Source organism: Lutra lutra, chromosome 18 (genome assembly GCF_902655055.1).
Source record: "Lutra lutra chromosome 18, mLutLut1.2, whole genome shotgun sequence".
Taxonomy (NCBI): domain Eukaryota; kingdom Metazoa; phylum Chordata; class Mammalia; order Carnivora; family Mustelidae; genus Lutra; species Lutra lutra.
The window spans coordinates 1,553,013-1,570,211 of NC_062295.1; the positions used below are offsets into that span (position 1 = coordinate 1,553,013).

Here is a 17,199-nt window from a genome sequence, read left to right on the forward strand (position 1 = left end):
GCGCCGGCGCAGCCGCGCTAGGGCGTCCTCTGCGGCGGGCGAACTACAAGTTCCATGGAACCTCGCGAGAACCAAGCCCCAAACCCTTCGCGCCGGCGCAGCCGCGCTAGGGCGTCCTCTGCGGCGGGCGAACTAGGCCGTGGGATCCAGGCGGAGGCCGGGGTTCTGCGTCGGATAGTGGGTCGCTCCCGCGCGCCGCCGCCATGCCGGACAGCTGGGACAAGGACGTGTACCCCGAGCTCCCGCGCCGCACGCCGGCGCCCTCGCCGAAGACCTCGCTGCCCAACCCCATAACCTATTTGACGAAGGCCTTCGACCTCCTCGTGGACCGGCCCGTGACCCTAGTTAGAGGTACGGACCCCATCCGGGCCTCGCCGCTCCCCAGGGCCCCTCGCCGCCCTTCAGCGTTCCCCGCACCCCGTCGCCCAGCCTGGATGCCCAGCTGCACCCCGGGCTTCGCCCCCGTGACCAGCCCCCGCCGTCCGCACCTGCGGGCTCGGTCGCCTCCTTGGGCCCCTCGGCCTCCCACCTTCAGTGCACTTTAGGAACGCTCCTCGCTCCCACACCAAGAGTAATCATTGCGTTTCCTCCACGCACCCTGGGTCTCCGGCCTCGCCCAGATATTAGGGGCTGTTTGCGGATCGAAGTCTGGCCCGGGGCTGGCTAAGCCCCTTCCGCCTGCACGCTTTGCATCCTGCGTTCTGCACGGAAGGCAGTCTGCAAACCGGTGTTGAGGGTTTCCCTTCCAGCCTTGTGCACGCCTGCAAAATGACCGGGGTGGTCGGGTGCTGGCCGAGAACCCCTCAACCTAGGTGTGCTGTGACTTGCAGTCCGTGTGTGCTCACGCCTAATGGCTGTCCAGAAGCCCCCGTCTCCAGTCCAAACCAGGCGGGTGTTTAAAGCAGCTCTTGGTTGCCCAGTTGCTGAGCCAGCCCAGTGGAGGCGGCGGCAGGAGCACACTGTCCCTCAGGCACTAGTGCCGGCCGTTCATCCGTTCCTTTCACGGAGTAGTTCATTCAGCAACCCAGCCGCCCAAGTGATGCGATGCCCTGGTCACTTTTAGGATAAAGTCAGCAAATCAGACCCCCAAATCTGGAAAAGGCACAGCAGCGGACCCACTCTTTCTCAGAAAGTGTTTTATGTGTCTGGAGGAATGAGATTTCATCAGTTCCAGCTTGTCAATTTCTGGGTGGGGACGTTGAGGCCAGAAGGTTAGTGGCAGCGGAACTGCCTTGGGGCCTCTGCTTACTGGTCAGACCCTGTGTTGTGGGGAGGTTGGCAAACAGTAGGACCCGTAGAAAGGTGTGGGCTTGGAGAGCATGGGTTCCGAATCCTGAATTCTCTCTGGGCCTCAGTACTCTGTACTGGGACTTACCCCCGGGACAATACACTTGGTCCCTGGCTCCCAGGAAGGGTTAGGGTTTAGGTTAACCTAACCCAGGACTACCCAGCCACACCTGGTTTTTTGAGAGTCTAATTGGCAGTCTTAGTAAAAGCCAGAAAGGTTTGGGCAGTCTGCCCCTTCCGTGGCTTGTGAGAAAAGAACAGAGCTAAGAGCACATTCTAACTGTGGCCTGTGCAAACCAACGGGGCCTTTAGAGTCTGGGGTTTTCTCTTTACAGAGTTTATAGAGCGGCAGCACGCGAAGAACAGGTATTACTACTACCACCGGGAGTTCCGCCGTGTGCCAGACATCACTGAGTGCCAGGAGAAGGATATCTTGTGCATGTTTGAAGCAGAAATGCAGTGGAGAAGAGACTAGTATGTTGTCTTTGGGTCTCCTTAGTTAAGAAACAGTGTCTTGGGGGCGCCTGGGTGGCTTAGTGGGTTGAGACGCTGCCTTTGGCTCAGGTCATGATCTCAGGGTCTTGGGATCGAGCCCTGAATCAGGCTCTCTGCTCGGCAGGAAGCCTGCTTCCCCCTCTCTGTCGCTTTGCCTACTTGTGATCTGTCAAATAAATAAAATCCTTAAAAAAAAAGAAAAAAAGAAACAGTCTTACTTAGTGAGAATCTCCTGTTGGGCTCTCATCCCCCAGGGATACCGTGGACCGTGGTCAGGGGCCAACACCTGGGTTTGGCCCAGATTCTGAGGGTGGAGGGGCCAGACAACAGGGCTTTAAGGTTTTGCTTTTATTCTACTGTCTCTGCATACGGGGAAAGGATTTCTCATAAACTACTTTTTTTTTTCTTTTCAGTAAAGTAGATCAAGAAATTGTCAACATTATCCAGGAAAGGCTGAAAGCCTGTCAGCAGTGGGAAGGTGAGAGCTACAGGCAGAACTGTGCCAAGGAGCTGGAGCAGTTCACCCAGGTGGCCAAGGCTTACCAGGACCGCTGTAAGCAAGCCCCCACCCCGGTCTGATCCTTGAACCCCAACATCATAGCCCAGGTTTTGCCAGTTGGGGGAGGGGGTATTAAGAGAACCCCTATACCCAAGGTCCCTTTACTGCTAAGTGTCATCACTGTTTCCTCCCCACTTGTAAAAAGGACTCTGGTCTGTATCAGGGTAGAAACCGGCCCATGATTTCCTCCCATCTCTTTCCCAGATCACGACCTGGGAGCACATTATTCTGCCAGGAAGTGCCTGGCAAAGCAGAAACAGCGGATGCTGGCTGAGAGAAAGGCCGCTAAAGAGGCTGCCGCTGCCTAAAGCAGCTCCTTGAGCACCTTCCTGAAACGACACTACTAAAGTACAAAAGTTTAAATAAGAAAGCTGTTCCTGGTGTCACTTTCGGTCCCCCACTTGGATCTGCTGACCGTACTGGTTCCGTCTCCCTTTAAGTCCAGCTTACAACTAAGATCATAAGCGAAATAAACAAAACACTGTTAACAAGCTTTAGTTCACTTTATTTTTCTTGTATAAAACTATGTGGTAGCCACAGCTGGAGCCTGGGTCCTCTGCACAGAGACTCTGGTGTGGGTCTTCACAAGATGGTCCGTGAACTCCTAGAGAAGAGAAACAAGGCTTTAGCTGTAGCCACACCCCAGCACCTTGTGCACTCGTCGAGGCTAACGAGGGAGCTGGGCAGGCAGTACCTGATAGGGAGACTTGGTGAACACAGTCTCCTTCCAGAGGTCAGGGGTGAGATAGCTGTAGGTCTTGGAGATGGCATCGAAAGTAGCCTTAGCTGGAACAGAGAAACAGAAGGTCGGCAGATTCACGGACACAACACCCCAGGTGCAGACAGAAGATGTTGCGCTCCTAGGAACAGAGAGGCCACTTGGGGCCAGTCTGCCGTGCATTAGGAGGGCCTTCCTCTCTCTCTCGGGAAGTACGCCAAGCACACACACAGTATGATTAAGCGGAGCTGAGAGAGGCCACAGCCCCCATGAAGCCACCTACCAAAGTTCCCCAGGGTGGCAGTGCAGCCCCTGGCCGAGGTGTAGCAGTCGTCGATACCGGCCATCATCAGCAGTTTCTTGGGCACAGGGGCCGAGACAATGCCAGTGCCTCTGGGGGCGGGGATGAGACGCACCAGCACAGAGCCACAGCGGCCAGTCACCTGGAGGGTGGAGGTATCAGGAGATGACCTACGGGGAGTCTGCACCACCGCAGGCCCCGTCCCTTACTGCCCCCCAAGCCTACCTTGCACGGGACAGTGTGGGGCTTGCCAATCTTGTTCCCCCAGTAACCTCGCCGCACAGGGACGATGGAAAGCTTGGCCAGAATGATGGCCCCGCGGATGGCAGTGGCTACCTCCTTGGAGCACTTGACACCCAGACCAACGTGTCCATTGTAATCTCCGATGGCGACAAATGCCTGTGAAGAGCCTGAGATGGCTGGTGGTCCACTGGCCAGCACGGCCATCACGGGCCACCACCCAGGATCTGTGGCACTCCTCGAGAAAAGGGTGGCCACTGTGAAGCCACCCGGAGGTCCCGAGGAGGTCCTTCCTCTCTCTCCCGATTACGAAAGCCACACGCGTGGTATCAAGTGTGACCGTGCAGAGCTGAGAGAGTCCCACCGAGCCCCGCGCACACGCAGCTCAGAACACCCAAGGGGGCTGGGGTACCTTGAACCTGGTCCGCTGGCCGGCGCGCGTCTGCTTCTGCACGGGCATGATCTTCAAGACCTCGTCCTTGAGGGAGGCTCCCAGGAAGAAGTCGATGATCTCAGACTCCTGTGGGGCGAGGACGCGGCCACGCAGGCGCTTACCGCACAAAGCCCAGGAGCCACCTGGGACACTTCCCGTGAGAACCTCCACCCGCATCCCCGTGCCGGTTTTCCAGCCGTCCCCATTTCGTCTCAGCGGAACACCCCCGGCAGACACAAAGGACGCTCGCGCACGCACACCGGCTGCGCCCGAACACAGATGCCATCCCCGCACCAGGGCAAGGACCCCGCCTTACCTTGATGGGCAGGGAGAAGAGATAGATCTCCTCCAGGGACTTGATCTTCATGTCCTTGACCAGACGGCCCAGCTTGGTGACGGGGATCCACTGCGGAACAAGGCCTCGGTGACCACGGTGCCCCGATCGGCGCCGCCCCGGACCCGTCTCCCGCGAGGGCCCCACCTACCTCCTTGTCTTCGGCCTTGCCCCCGCGAGCTCCGCGACCTCGGCCCCGGCCGCGACCACGGCCCCGGCCCCGGCCCCGGATGCCGCTGCCGAAGCCTCCGCGGAAACCGCCGCGGCCTCCCATTCCAGGGCCCCCGGGCCCTCCGGGCCCTCCCGCAGCACCGGCGTCATCCGCCATTTGCTGAAAGGAACAACGAGAGTGGGCCGGTCAGCGAGGCCCGGGCATATACAGTCTGCCGGGACCACGGCTCCCACCCGGAAGCGCCAGCGCGCTGGACCGAGCCCCGCCGGACCGCCGCGGATCACCCGCGCGGGCCCCGCAGCGCCCACCGCCGCCACGCCGCACACTCACGTGTTCTCTCGGAGAGGAAGAGCGAGGCCGCGCGGAGCCAGTCTTTATACCACGCCAAGTGCCGCGAGATCTCGGCGGCCCCGCCCCAGGCGCGCGTCCGCGACGGGCTTATGGGAGCGGAGGCCGCGCGCTCCCGGCTTTCCCCGCCCGCTCCGCGTGAGCCTGCGCACCTGCGGCCTCGCGGGCCTGAACGTGTGCGCCGCTGCCGCCCGGCTGCCTGGCGCCGCGAGGTAGGTCCGCGTCCCGCGCCCCGCGCTCTCTGCCCGCGCGACCTTGGTGGTAGCCGGGACGTCGGCGTTGGTTGAAAATCACCCGCGGCTTTGGCCGTGGCCGCGGGTGAGATTCGGCGCCCAGAGCCACCGGGGGCCTCAGCTCACCGCCCGCTCGTCCGTGTGGGCCGGTGAAACCCAAGCCCCGACACGCGCCCCGCCGTCCCCCGCCCGCGTGCGCTCTGGCCTCCGACCCCTGACCCCGTGTTCTGCCCGCAGGCCGCCGATGTCCGGACCGTGAGGCCCACGCCGCCAGGACCGCGGGGAGGGGGGCCCTGCCTCCAACGCCCGGTAGAGCTGTCGGTCTGAGTTGTGCACGTGTGGGCGCCCCCGGCCCGTCCGCCTGGAGCTGCATCTTTGGGCGCGGGGAGCAAGATATGCAGCGGAGGAGGGACCCTCTGCGACACGTCCTCTTGCCGGCCTGCCCAGTTCCGCGTCGGATGCCACGGAGGGGTGCAACTTGGGCCCCAGGGGTTGCACTGACTCCTGCGTGGCGCTCCGTGGGTGGCGGGGCCAGATCTGAAGCCCCGCTGTGTGTCCCATACCGCATCGCTTCCACAGTAGCGAAGCACCTGTGAGCTTGCGGGGAGTGGGCTGGGCCACCAACCCACTGGCGAGGGTGACAATGAAGGGAAACATCCCCAGGGGAAGTCGGGAGGCCAGATGGGGAGCCCTGGGGCTCACTATCAGTTACAGGCCCTGATAGGGAAGGACGTGGGGGTTACTCTCGCAGCTCAGGCGTCACCCTGAATTCTCCAGTGGACTTCGATCCGTGAAAAGATCTCTCCCAGCTTTCTTTCTCAATGAAATAAAGTTACTTTGTTTTGTCTGTTGGGGGCTTGCTTGTAGTTTCGCTGTAGCTTGCGCGTTCTGAGCTGCGGTTACTCCCAAATAAACACGCTTTTGCCAGTGAAATAACTGGGTTTTCTTTTGCAAGTTGATATAAGAATGAGAGTGTACGATTCCCAGGTCAAGGGCTTGTGTTGGCCCCTTACTGCTCTCAGGAGGGCACAGGGTCTGGGATAGGATTTGGTGAGCTCGGTACTCAGGGCTACTGAACGAGCAGTTCCCGGTTCCGTACTCCAGATGGGGAACATGCTGGTTTCCCAGGTAGAGGTTGATTTCCCAGTGTCTTCTCAAAGGCCTGCCCACGTGGTCAGAGCCTGTCTTCTGGAAGGCTTTCTTACAGACTAGGCACCCCACCGACTGGGCACCACAGGTTACATGGGTCTCTGTCATCTGGTCCAGATCTTCCTGATCTGTACTCTGCGGCTAGTTCCATGAGTCTTTGATCCTAAGAGACCTGATGGTGGGTCAATGTCAAAAGTCCCTGCGCTCTTGGAGATCTGGCCTGGACAGCACTATTCGAGAAGGGAGAAAGGAACAATTCCTACATTCCTGCCAAAGCCTCAGCTTTGGGGAAACAGTCATCAGAAGTTTGGTTCCCAGCCTAGTGCTGCTTGGGTATCAGCTGACAGCCACTCCCAAGACCGGCTTCAGGGACCTGCCCCAGGTCCAGACTACCTAATCCCTCGACTCCGAGCAAAGGCCATATGGTACAGGATCCCAGTGGGCCCTGACCCAGGGCTGTGATTGGCCTGAGCTGGACAATGCCACTGTGAGGTCGGCCCACTCCTGCTGTAAAATGGAGGCTCCTGAGCCCTGGGGGTCAGTGGAGCTGCCATCCGGACACAGATCATGGTGAGACTGGGTCCCTTTTGCCTCTGGCCATTAAATGTGTTCCTAATTTGAGACCTCCCCAGAGTTGGACCGCACTCCTCACTCTGAGCAAGGGTGAACAGCTCCCAAACAAGATAAGGAAAGCAGCCTTTGTGAGGGCTCTGGCCAGGTCTAACTCCAGGCCAAGGCCAGCTTCTCCAGTTGGGGACTGGTAGTCTTGGTCTTGACCCTCACAGCTGCCCCCTCAAAGTGGGTGCTGACCCACCACTCCACTTGGGGCTCTCATGGCCCACCTCCCCATCCTGGGGTTTCCCTCTGGGTGTGTGGCTGGATCCTGGTTCAGCCAGTCCCTGATTTTGGCCTGGTCTTTGCAGAGTGGTGGCTATGATCTCAACCTCTTCGCCAGCCCTCCCGACTGCAACTTCCTGTGCTCTGTGTGCCATGGGGTTCTCAAGAGGCCAGTGAGGTTGCCATGCAGCCATATCTTCTGCAAGAAATGCATCCTCCGGTGGCTAACCAGGTGCTAGTGGGCACCCAAGAGGCTGGGAGGACAAGGCAGGGCTGTGTCCATTCCTGTGGCCCAGAACAGAGAGGAGGGTGGGCCAAGCATTATGTCAGAGTGGGCATAAGAATCAGCTCCCAGGGGCGCCTGGGTGGCTCAGTGGGTTAAGCCTCTGCCTTCGGCTCAGGGTCCTGGGATCGAGCCCCGCATCAGGCTCTCTGCTTAGGGGGGAGCCTGCTTCCCCCTTTCTCTCTGTCTGCCTCTCTGCCTACTTGTGATCTCTCTCTCTCTCTAATAAATAAATAAAATCTTAAAAAAAAAAAAAAGAATCAGCTCCCAAATCTAGGACACTAAAGTACGTGTGCCCCCGCACCCTGTGGCACTTACAGCCCGTGGCCCCAGCCTCAGAGCTGAGTCCCCATGAAGCCCTCAGGCCTCTTCCAGCTCAAGAGAAGGGACCACCTGGGAAGGTGTGTTGGTCCCTTCCCACTCCGAACACTCTTCACCACCCATTCCTGCCTCCTAGACAGAAGACCTGTCCGTGCTGCAGGAAAGAGGTGAAATGGAAAAAGATGGTCCACGTAAATAAACTCCGCAGGACGATTGGCCGCCTGGAAGTCAAGGTAGCCTGAAGCACCCGCTCCCAGCACCCTTCTCGCTCCAGCCAGGGGAGGGGGTAAGGAGAAGCCTGCCCTCAGAACCCAGGGTTTCTGGTCTAGCAGCGCTGATTGCAGCCTCAAGGTCATCAGTCCTGCCTGTGTGGGTCCCATCTCTACCACTTACTTGCTATGTGACTTAGAGCAAGTTAATTAAGCTTTTTGAGCCCTTAGGGTCTCAGCTTTATTTTTTTTTTTAAAGATTTTATTTATTTATTTGACAGAGAGAGATCACAAGTAGATGGAGAGGCAGGCAGAGAGAGAGAGAGGGAAGCAGGATCTCCGCTGAGCAGAGAACCCGATGTGGGACTCGATCCCAGGACCCCGAGATCACGACCTGAGCCAAAGGCAGCGGCTTAACCCACTGAGCCACCCAGGCGCCCGGGTCTCAGCTTTAAAATGGGGATTATACAAGATTTTTAGAGGATGAAGTGTCCTCTCTGCCAGCCATCACCCCGGTCCCCTAGTTTTTATCGATGAGGAAACTGAGCTTTAAAAAACAAACTTGGCTTCTGTGCAACAGCAAGGTCAGCCCCACCATGTACACCCCAGTCCCTCAAGCCTTCAGCCCTGTGCACCTGCTCTCAGAGGTCTAGATTCTTCCCACCTCCAAACATTTGCCCAACTATTTCCCCCTCCACATCACTGATGCCGGGAGAACTTGGTGGGCTCCCTGGTCAGGAAAGTCATAGATGGCGGGGGGGGGGGGGGGGGGGGGGGGGGGGGGGGGGCTCCTACGTAAAGCAGGCTACTCCAGAGCTGGGTGGCCATGTCCCACCTGGTTTGGCTCATTTGGTGCTCTCCGTCACCCTCAGTGCAAGAATGCGGAAGCAGGCTGCTTGGTGACGTGCCCCCTGGCCCATCGAAGGGGGCACCAGGACTCATGCCCTTTCGAGCCGATGGCCTGCCCTAACGAGGGCTGCACGGCACGGGTGCCACGTGGGGCTCTGGCTGAGCACCGGCAGCACTGCCAACGTGGGGCCCAGCAGCAGTGCCCACTGGGCTGTGGGGCCACCCTGGGCCCCGCGGAGCGTGCACACCACAACTGCTACCGGGATCTGCGCGACGCCTGGAACCAGCGTCAGGAGCGCAGCCGGATCCTGGTGCTGGGCCTGCTGCGGCGCATGCGCAAAGTGCACCGCACCACCACTCTCATCCGCAGGCAGCTGGCCCAGCTCGGGGACTTCCTGGAGGAGGACGACGCGCTGCTCATGGGAGCCCCGCAAGGGGAGGCCGAGGCCACCCCAGAAGGCAGCACTGGGGCCGAGGTGTGGGGGCCCCAGGGCCACGGTACCGTGTAAATTGAGGGGAAAATAAACGCAGATCCCAGGCCTAACCCGCCCCGCCGCCTCTGTGCCTGCCGGCCTCACAGCTTTATCCCATTTGCCACCAGCCCCACTTCCAGGTACTACTGCCTTCACCACGCGGGCACACTGGCCTTTCTCCCTGGGCCGCTCCTGCCCGTAAGGCTCTTCTCCTTGCTCTCCGTTTGCCTGCTTTCTTTTCCCTCGGATGCCTCTTCCTCGCAGAGGTTTTCCCTGATCTCCCAGTCTCCTTCCTGTTACCTCTACTAAGTCTGTTAACCAACTTCCCAATCAGCCAACCGCTCAAGCCCTCAACTCCTAGGAGAAGCCTACGCCTCACAGGGAAACCCCATTATCTCTGATCTCCTGCCCCTATGGTCTCCGGACCCCTGTAGCCACAAGCACTGTCCCCCCAGGCAGCCACAGGGGTCCCCGCTCTACTCGGGCGACACCTTACCTTCTCCACCGCCCCATTTAAAAGCGCACCTCCTGCACTCCGCCCCGTCCCGTTGCCGAGATCTGTTCTTTCCACAGCACGAATCGCCCACCGCTCCCGATGACTCCTTGCCCGACCTCCCCCAGCCCTCTCTCCTCTAGCACCTGCTTCCCCGGGGCCTCCCAAACGTCTAGAACAGCGCTTTGCAGGTAGAATGTGATCAATAAATATCTGAGAGGCTCCGAAGTTACCCGATTTATTCATTACCCTCCATATCTATCGCAGCCGACCAGGAGAACCTGACGGCCTTGTACCCAAATCCCGGAATGCCGAGGGCCAAGATCCTCGGGATGACTTCAGTAAACATTTCCAACGACTCCTTTTTAAAAACTTCACTAAAAAAACCAACAGCGGGCAAACCCCGGGCCCTGCATTCAGCCGCCCCCGGAGGCCCAGCCGCCCCCATGCGGCTCTACACCCGTTCCTCCAAGCCGGAGACGTCTCTACCAGCTTCCGCTTCCCGACACAGCAGGGGAAGCCCACAGCAAAGATGGCGCCGAGCGCGCAGCTGGTGACGTCACAGGCGTCGTGCCCGGTGACGCCATCTGCGGCGCGCCGGCAGTGAGGAGTGGCGCCCGTGTCTCCCTCACGCGGCGGCGGCGGCGGCGGCAGCGGCGACATGGCGGAACCCGTGGCGGGAGTGGGCCGCTTCAAGGCCAAGTGAGCCGGGGCGCTGCGGCTGTGGATGCCGCCCAGGGAGGGAGCGGGGTTCACCGCCCGAGCGGCAGGTGTGGTGTCCTGGACCGGGCGCCCGTTCGGGTCTGGGGAGAGCCTGAGGGCGGCGTATGAACTGGCCCGCGGGAGTCGTGTTGCTTGTGGTATTACAAAGTGCGGAGCCAGCGTCCGTTATTACAGTAGGAGCCGATCGGGGCTTGTGGGTGAAAAACTAAAGGAGGAAGGGGCGGGCTGGTCCTGGACCCCAGCGGGTCTCCCCGAGCCTCCGGTATTGGGCCCCGGGGCAGGCTGCGCGGGGCTCTCACCTCCTGTCCCCTTCAACATGGAGCCGGAAGAGAGCTCAGGAGATGGGCGTCCGCTGTGGCCCTGGAGGCCCTGAATCCTGGGCTGATTGAGTAACCCAGGGACTCTGGGGAGCATCTTAGTGCGCAGGGTCCGGGATGGGACGGACTCCTCTTCGCGCCCAGCTCCGTCTGATGGAGTAAGCGCGCTAAGCAGCTCATTTCCGTCAGTGGGAGCGATGAGCACTGCCGAAGGGAAGGCTTGGGGTCAAGAGTGTGTCTGGGCTTCGCGGTTGGGGGCTCCATTTCATGCGGGCAGCCAAGCCTCCCAGTGGAGTGAGCCAGGCGCCAGAGAAATCGGGGAAGAGAGACCCACGCGCCGACGGGGGACAGCCTGTGTGGCAGGAGCCTTGGCTTAGAAGTGAGGGTCTTGGGACGCCTGGGTGGCTCAGTTGGTTGGACGACTGCCTTCGGCTCAGGTCATGATCCCGGAATCCCGGGATCGAGTCCCACATCAGGCTCCCAGCTCCATGGGGAGTCTGCTTCTCCCTCTGACCTTCTCCTAGCTCATGCTCTCTCTCACTGTCTCTCTCTCAAATAAATAAATAAAATCTTTAAAAAAAAAAAAAAAAGAAGAAGAAGAAGTGAGGGTCTTAGAAGCACGTAAGGACAGGGGAGGGTTTTAAGGCAGGGTAGTGACGTGTGCGTTTATGTTTGGAAAGGCCTTCCTGGCAGCAGGGTTTGAGGCAGTGGATGGGGGCCGGGCGATGAGGCTGGAGCAGCTGTCCAGATGACCCTGCGGTGGCCTGGACCAGCGTGGAGGCCGCCGAGAGGGGAGGGAGGAGGCACCGTGAGGCTGCAGACAGGAGTGCTACTTGGGGAGTGGGAGGAAGGAGCTAGGGTTGGGGAGGGGGCAGGAAGCTGCTGGGGGGGTGGTGCTCTGGGCTGGTATCCTCCGCTGGTCCCCCAGGCTGGCCTCCCACCGCCTGCAGGGGACCCTCCCCAGGTCTGCTGCGGAGACTCTGGGAAACCCCGCCTCCTTGCCTGGACTGCCTGAGAACTTGGTGTGAATCGTGGCCAGCTCGGGGTCTGGCGTCCTCTGTGACACCCACCTCAGTGCTGCTGACAGAGAAGAGTGAGAAGAGCCACCTCCAACCCCCTGCATCCCAGCCTCTGCCTGGGAACTCCTCAGGGGCAGGGGCCTCTTGGGTTGAGCTCTGGGAGAGCACCCAGCCCAGTGCTGGGGGCCAAGGGGTGGGTGCCTCACTCTCGAACGCTGTTCTCTCTCTAGCTATGCCGTCGAGCGCAAGATCGAGCCCTTCTACAAGGGCGGGAAGGTGCAGGTACTGGCCCTGGGAGGGGCAGAGTGGTGGGGCGGGCAGGGGCTGCCGAGAGTTGCTTATCTTGGCTGAGACCCTTCTGTCGTCAGCTGGACCAGACCGGGCAGCATCTCTTCTGCATTTGCGGTACCAGAGTCAACATCTTGGACGTGGCCTCGGGGGCCGTCCTGCGGAGCCTGGAGCAGGTGAGGGTGGGAAGAGCCAGGGCAGTGGGCTAGTGTGGAGGGAAGCCTGGCCTGTGCTCATGGCGCTCTGTGTGCCGACTCTTGCCTCTAGGAGGACCAGGAGGACATCACTGCCTTTGATCTCAGCCCTGACAACGAGGTATATGGGGCCAGGGCAGGGGTAAGAGTCCGGGGCTCCGTACTTCTCATGCAAATTTGGGCCACTGAGGACACACCTCTCCCCTCCCAGCTCTCCCAGCCTCTCCCAGCCTCTCCCAGCCTCTCCCAGCCTCTCCCAGCCTCTCCCAACCTCTCCTCTCCCGGCTGAACTGCATCGCTCTCCAGGTGCTGGTCACAGCCAGCCGGGCACTGCTGCTGGCTCAGTGGGCCTGGCGAGAGGGCAGCGTCACCCGCCTGTGGAAGGCAGTACACACAGCCCCTGTGGCCACCATGGCCTTTGACTCCACTTCCACACTGCTAGCCACAGGTAGGCCCCTGGCGGGGTGGCTGGGCCCCCGGGGGGCACACAGTCAGGGGTCTTCAGGCACACCAGCCCCTTCACTTTAGACACGTTCCCACAGGCGGTTGTGATGGGGCAGTGCGTGTCTGGGACGTTGTGCGGCACTACGGGACACACCACTTTCGGGGCTCGCCAGGGGTCGTACAGTGAGTAGAGGACAGCAGAGGGAGGATGGGGCCTTACGGCCGGGGTCACACAACTCACCTGCTGCCCCCGCCCCCCACCTGCAGCTTAGTGACCTTCCACCCGGACCCTGCACGCCTGCTGCTCTTCTCCTCTGCTGCAGACGCCACCGTCCGCGCGTGGTCGCTGCGGGACGGGTTGTGTCTGGCCGTGATGACTGCCCACTACAGTGCCATCACCTCCCTGACCTTTAGCGCTGATGGCCACACCATGCTGAGGTCAGCGGCCAGCTGCTCAGGCCACACGGCGGGAAGGGGAGGGCCACAGCTGAGACTGGGGACTGAGGTGGCTGTGTCCCCCCCCACCTCCACCCCCAGCTCAGGCCGAGACAAGATCTGTGTTGTGTGGGACCTGCGGAGCCACCAGGCCATGAAGACTGTGCCAGTGTTTGAGGTGGGGATGCCAGGGGGCCCGGCCAGTCGAGGGGAGGGGGGTGCGGCTGCCTCTAACCGGCTTATCCTCAGAGCGTGGAGGCCGCGGTGCTGCTACCGGAGGAACCGGCACCAGAGCTGGGTATAAAGTCCAAGGGCCTGCACTTCCTGACAGCCGGCGACCAAGGTGCGTGTGCCCAGGCCAAGGTGGGCAGCAGGGGCTGGGGGCGGTCCGTGGACTTGAATGCCAGCAACCCACATCCCCCCACACAGGCCTGCTGCGTGTGTGGGAGGCAGCCTCGGGCCAGTGTGTGTATATGCAACAGCAGCCGCCAGGCCCCCAGCAGGAGCTGACCCGCTGCGCTCTGGCCCGCTCTGCCGGCCTGCTCCTCACCGTCACTGCCGACCACAACCTGCTGCTCTACGAGGCGCGCTCCCTGCAGCTGCAGAAGCAGGTGAGGCCGCCCCTGCTCAGCCCCCGGGCGCCGGCCCGTCACTCACACGGGCTCTGACTGGTGTCCCTCCGGCCCCCACCCTCACAGTTTGCCGGCTACAGCGAGGAGGTGCTGGATGTCCGGTTTCTTGGGCCTGAGGACTCCCACGTTGTTGTGGCCTCCAACAGCCCCAGCCTGAAAGTGTTTGAGCTGCAGACAATGGCCTGCCAGCTTCTCCACGGCCACACAGGTCAGGGAGCTCATGCCCTCGTGCGCATGCCCCCAGCACTGCATCCTGGGCTGGAATGCCCTCCTTTACTGTAACCGATGACCTTTTCCTCTCTCCTTTCTCCCAGACATTGTCTTGGCCCTGGACGTGTTTCGGAAGGGGCGGCTCTTTGCCAGCTGTGCCAAGGTGGGGCATCTGAAGTGTGGAGGTATGGGTCACCATGGGGGAAGCGCCGCCTGGGCTCTGTCCTCACCCTCTTGATTCCCAGGATCAGAGTATCTGTCTCTGGAGGATGAACAAGGCTGGCAAGGTGACCCGTGTGGCTCAGGGCTCCGGGCACACACACGGCGTGGGTGCCATCTGCTGCTCCAGGTAAGTGGTCAGGGCTGGGTTCTGTGGTGTTACAGAGGCCCAGACCCTGCTAATGGGGTTCCAGCTCGGGGAGATGTGGATGGGGAGGCTTCAGCTGTGGTCTTTGAGGCTCCAGGATAGGGATGTGTAATGGAATGCTGGGGACCCCCAGCTGCTCTTGGAGGTCAGAGCTCCTCAGCGGTGGTTTTGGGGCTGGGTGAATAAAAGGGGAGAGGCTCGGGGTGCGTGGGTGGCTTGGTTGGTTAAGTGTCTGCCTTTGGCTTAGGTGTGACCCCAGCACCCTGGGATCGAGCCCCGCGTCCGGCTCCTTGCTCCGAGGAGAGCCTGTTTCTTCCTCTTCCTCTCCCCTTTCCCAGTGCTCATGCTTTCTTGTGTTCTACCTCAAATAAATAAAAACTTTAAAAAAAAAAGAAAAAAAAGGTCAGGGGAGGCTTCAGAGTAGAAAGAATGACACCGAACAAGGTTTAGGTAGAAAACACGCTCCTTGCCAGGGTGGGGGGTGGTGTTGGGGTCGTGTGACCAAGTCACCAGGTATGGTGGACCAAGGGTGGGTGGTGGGGGCTCTAGTAGACAAGTGGTCTCAGAGGGGTGTGGGGTGACAGGGGCTGTGTACATCCAGAACAGTCCCCCCTGGTCGGGACCGTGGTCCTGCAGGCCCAGGCTGTGATGCGCTGGCAGACGGGGCTGGCCAGGGCTCAGCGGGTGTCTCCCCTCCCCCACTTCTGGTCTCAGGCTGAAGGAGACCTTCCTGGTGACGGGGAGCCAGGACTGCACTGTGAAGGTGTGGCCCGTCCCTGAAGCCCTGCTGTCCAAGGGTGCAGCCCCAGACGGCGGTCCTGTCCTTCTCCAGGCCCAGGCCACACAGCGCTGCCATGACAAGGTGATGGCACACTGGGGCAGGGCCGGGGCCAGGGCAGGGCCGGGCCCTTGCTGGGATGGGGGTCCGAGCTGCCACCTGCTCCCATCACCAGGACATCAACAGCGTGGCTATTGCCCCCAACGACAAGCTGCTGGCCACAGGCTCACAGGACCGCACAGCCAAGCTCTGGGCTTTGCCACAGTGCCAGCTGCTCGGCGTCTTCTCCGGCCACCGGCGCGGCCTCTGGTGTGTCCAGTTCTCGCCCATGGACCAGGTGCTGGCCACAGCCTCAGCCGACGGCACCGTCAAGCTCTGGGCGCTGCAGGACTTCAGCTGCCTTAAGGTAGGCGGCCCAGCCCCTCCCCTGCCCACCCCGCGGCCCACGCTGTCTCATGTTCTCCTCCCCTCACCCTGCAGACATTCGAGGGACACGATGCTTCGGTGCTGAAGGTGGCCTTTGTGAGCCGTGGCACCCAGCTGCTGTCCAGGTGAGCGGGCTGGGGGTACTGGTGGGTGTGAGCTGCAGGACGGGCCCTGGCTCTGAACCCCTCCCGATCCCAAACCCAGCGGCTCTGACGGTCTCCTGAAGCTCTGGACCATCAAAAACAACGAGTGCGTGAAGACCCTGGACGCCCACGAGGACAAGGTCTGGGGGCTGCACTGCAGCCGGCTGGACGATCGCGCCCTCACCGGCGCTAGTGACTCCTGCGTTGTCCTCTGGAAGGTATGGACGCTTGGGGGCCATGGGGACTGGGCGGGGCCGCATCAGGGTGCCCCTCTGACTTCGCGGTGACCGCAGGATGTGACCGAGGTGGAGCAGGCCGAGGAGCGAGCCCGGCGGGAGGAGGAGGTGGTCAAGTGAGTCTGAGGGTCCCCGTCTGGTCCCCTTGAGTGATACCATATGTCCACGCTTGTGGGGGGGCATACGGGTGTCACCCCTGCTTTGTGGCGTGGAGAAGCTGAGGCTTGGAGCACAACACAGCTCCGCACCAGCGGATGCTTCGGGCCGGGCTGCAGACTCCTGAGTCAGCCCCTGATGGCTCTGCCTTCAGTCCCCACCAGGTCCCCCAGTGACCCTGTCCTCCCTCCTCCCCCCGCCAGGCAGCAGGAACTAGACAACCTGCTCCATGAGAAGCGGTACCTGCGGGCACTGGGCTTGGCCATCTCCCTGGACCGGCCCCACACTGTGCTCACGGTCATCCAGGGTCAGTGCTGCCTCAGGCTCTGGGGCAGGGGGAGGGGGCTTGGGTCCGTCTTGTGCCCTTCCCTGAGGCTCGGTTCCCACCCCCCACCCTCCAGCCATCCGGAGGGACCCCGAGGCCTGCGAGAAGCTGGGAGCCACGGTGCTGCGGCTGCGGCGAGATCAGAAAGGTCTGGGCCGGGTGGGTGGCGGGGCTTGGCCAGCTGGGGCAGGGCGGCCAGCGGGCAGGTCCAACTGTCCTCGTCCCCGCAGAGGCCTTGCTGCGCTTCTGTGTCACGTGGAACACCAACTCGAGGCACTGCCACGACGCGCAGGCTGTGCTGGGGGTGCTGCTGCGGCACGAGCCCCCGGAAGAGCTCCTGGCCTACCCGGGCGTGCAGGCCTCCCTGGAGGCCCTGCTGCCCTACACCGGTATGTGGGCCAGCCCCTGGCAGGGCGGGAGCAGCCGGCCAGCCCCCACGGAGCCGCTGACGCCCTGTGTCCTCCCCAGAGCGGCATCTTCAGCGGCTCAGCCGGGCGCTGCAGGCGGCCACCTTCCTGGACTTCTTGTGGCACAACATGAAGCTGCCCGCGCTCCCCGCGGCCCCCTCTGTGGCCCCCTCAGCTCTCTGAAACGAGCAGCCCTGCTTTATCCGGACTTCCTGTGTGTGCACTGCGTCTCGCCCCAGCCCCCAGCTGCCCCTCAGCACAGACACCAGCTTGTGCCTCAGTGGGAAGAGCTTTACTGGGGACATGGGGGAGGTTGGTTTCCTGGCCCCTCCAGTCAGAGGTCTCACCCCCAGATACTCCTCCCA

At 61.4% G+C, this 17,199-nt stretch overlaps 5 protein-coding genes and 3 non-coding genes across 8 annotated transcripts; 4 read left to right on the plus strand and 4 right to left on the minus strand.

The window, feature by feature from the left end:
* The first annotated feature begins 95 nt into the window (after positions 1–95).
* On the plus strand, positions 96–5,967 carry NDUFB10 (NADH:ubiquinone oxidoreductase subunit B10). The gene is made up of 5 exons (XM_047713224.1): positions 96–351; positions 1,623–1,761; positions 2,196–2,335; positions 2,546–5,099; positions 5,358–5,967. Exons 1-4 carry the CDS (start codon positions 204–206, stop codon positions 2,647–2,649), a joined length of 531 nt encoding a protein of 176 aa, XP_047569180.1. The 5' UTR covers positions 96–203; the 3' UTR covers positions 2,650–5,099; positions 5,358–5,967.
* On the minus strand, positions 2,826–4,695 carry RPS2 (ribosomal protein S2). Its single transcript, XM_047713221.1, has 7 exons — positions 4,519–4,695; positions 4,350–4,439; positions 4,013–4,120; positions 3,586–3,759; positions 3,343–3,502; positions 3,036–3,127; positions 2,826–2,945 (listed from the first exon to the last, which is right to left on the minus strand). Exons 1-7 carry the CDS (start codon positions 4,693–4,695, stop codon positions 2,865–2,867), a joined length of 882 nt encoding a protein of 293 aa, XP_047569177.1. The 3' UTR covers positions 2,826–2,864.
* On the minus strand, positions 3,189–3,317 carry LOC125091221 (small nucleolar RNA SNORA64/SNORA10 family). The gene has a single exon (XR_007124618.1). It is a non-coding gene; the product is annotated as a small nucleolar RNA SNORA64/SNORA10 family (small nucleolar RNA).
* Positions 3,826–3,959, minus strand: LOC125091220 (small nucleolar RNA SNORA64/SNORA10 family). Its single transcript, XR_007124617.1, has one exon. It is a non-coding gene; the product is annotated as a small nucleolar RNA SNORA64/SNORA10 family (small nucleolar RNA).
* LOC125090505 (translation initiation factor IF-2-like) lies at positions 4,978–5,688 on the minus strand. The gene is made up of 2 exons (XM_047713223.1): positions 5,537–5,688; positions 4,978–5,467 (listed from the first exon to the last, which is right to left on the minus strand). The coding sequence occupies exons 1-2, from the start codon at positions 5,686–5,688 to the stop codon at positions 4,978–4,980; spliced, it is 642 nt and encodes a 213-aa protein (XP_047569179.1).
* LOC125091231 (small nucleolar RNA ACA64) lies at positions 5,166–5,292 on the plus strand. The gene has a single exon (XR_007124627.1). It is a non-coding gene; the product is annotated as a small nucleolar RNA ACA64 (small nucleolar RNA).
* Positions 5,968–6,689: 722 nt separating the features above from the next.
* On the plus strand, positions 6,690–9,960 carry RNF151 (ring finger protein 151). The gene is given in 5 exon segments (XM_047713222.1): positions 6,690–6,839; positions 7,193–7,338; positions 7,847–7,943; positions 8,792–9,246; positions 9,248–9,960. Coding segments are annotated over 5 exon segments (747 nt in total). The 5' UTR covers positions 6,690–6,836; the 3' UTR covers positions 9,294–9,960.
* Positions 9,961–10,287: 327 nt separating this feature from the next.
* TBL3 (transducin beta like 3) lies at positions 10,288–17,042 on the plus strand. Its single transcript, XM_047713217.1, has 22 exons — positions 10,288–10,436; positions 12,024–12,075; positions 12,162–12,257; positions 12,349–12,396; positions 12,582–12,723; positions 12,818–12,902; positions 12,987–13,157; positions 13,257–13,332; positions 13,404–13,497; positions 13,584–13,765; positions 13,853–13,994; positions 14,101–14,159; positions 14,242–14,345; positions 15,078–15,225; positions 15,317–15,547; positions 15,622–15,692; positions 15,772–15,928; positions 16,004–16,062; positions 16,306–16,409; positions 16,504–16,575; positions 16,658–16,816; positions 16,896–17,042. Exons 1-22 carry the CDS (start codon positions 10,396–10,398, stop codon positions 17,015–17,017), a joined length of 2,415 nt encoding a protein of 804 aa, XP_047569173.1. The 5' UTR covers positions 10,288–10,395; the 3' UTR covers positions 17,018–17,042.
* The last annotated feature ends 157 nt before the right edge of the window (positions 17,043–17,199 follow it).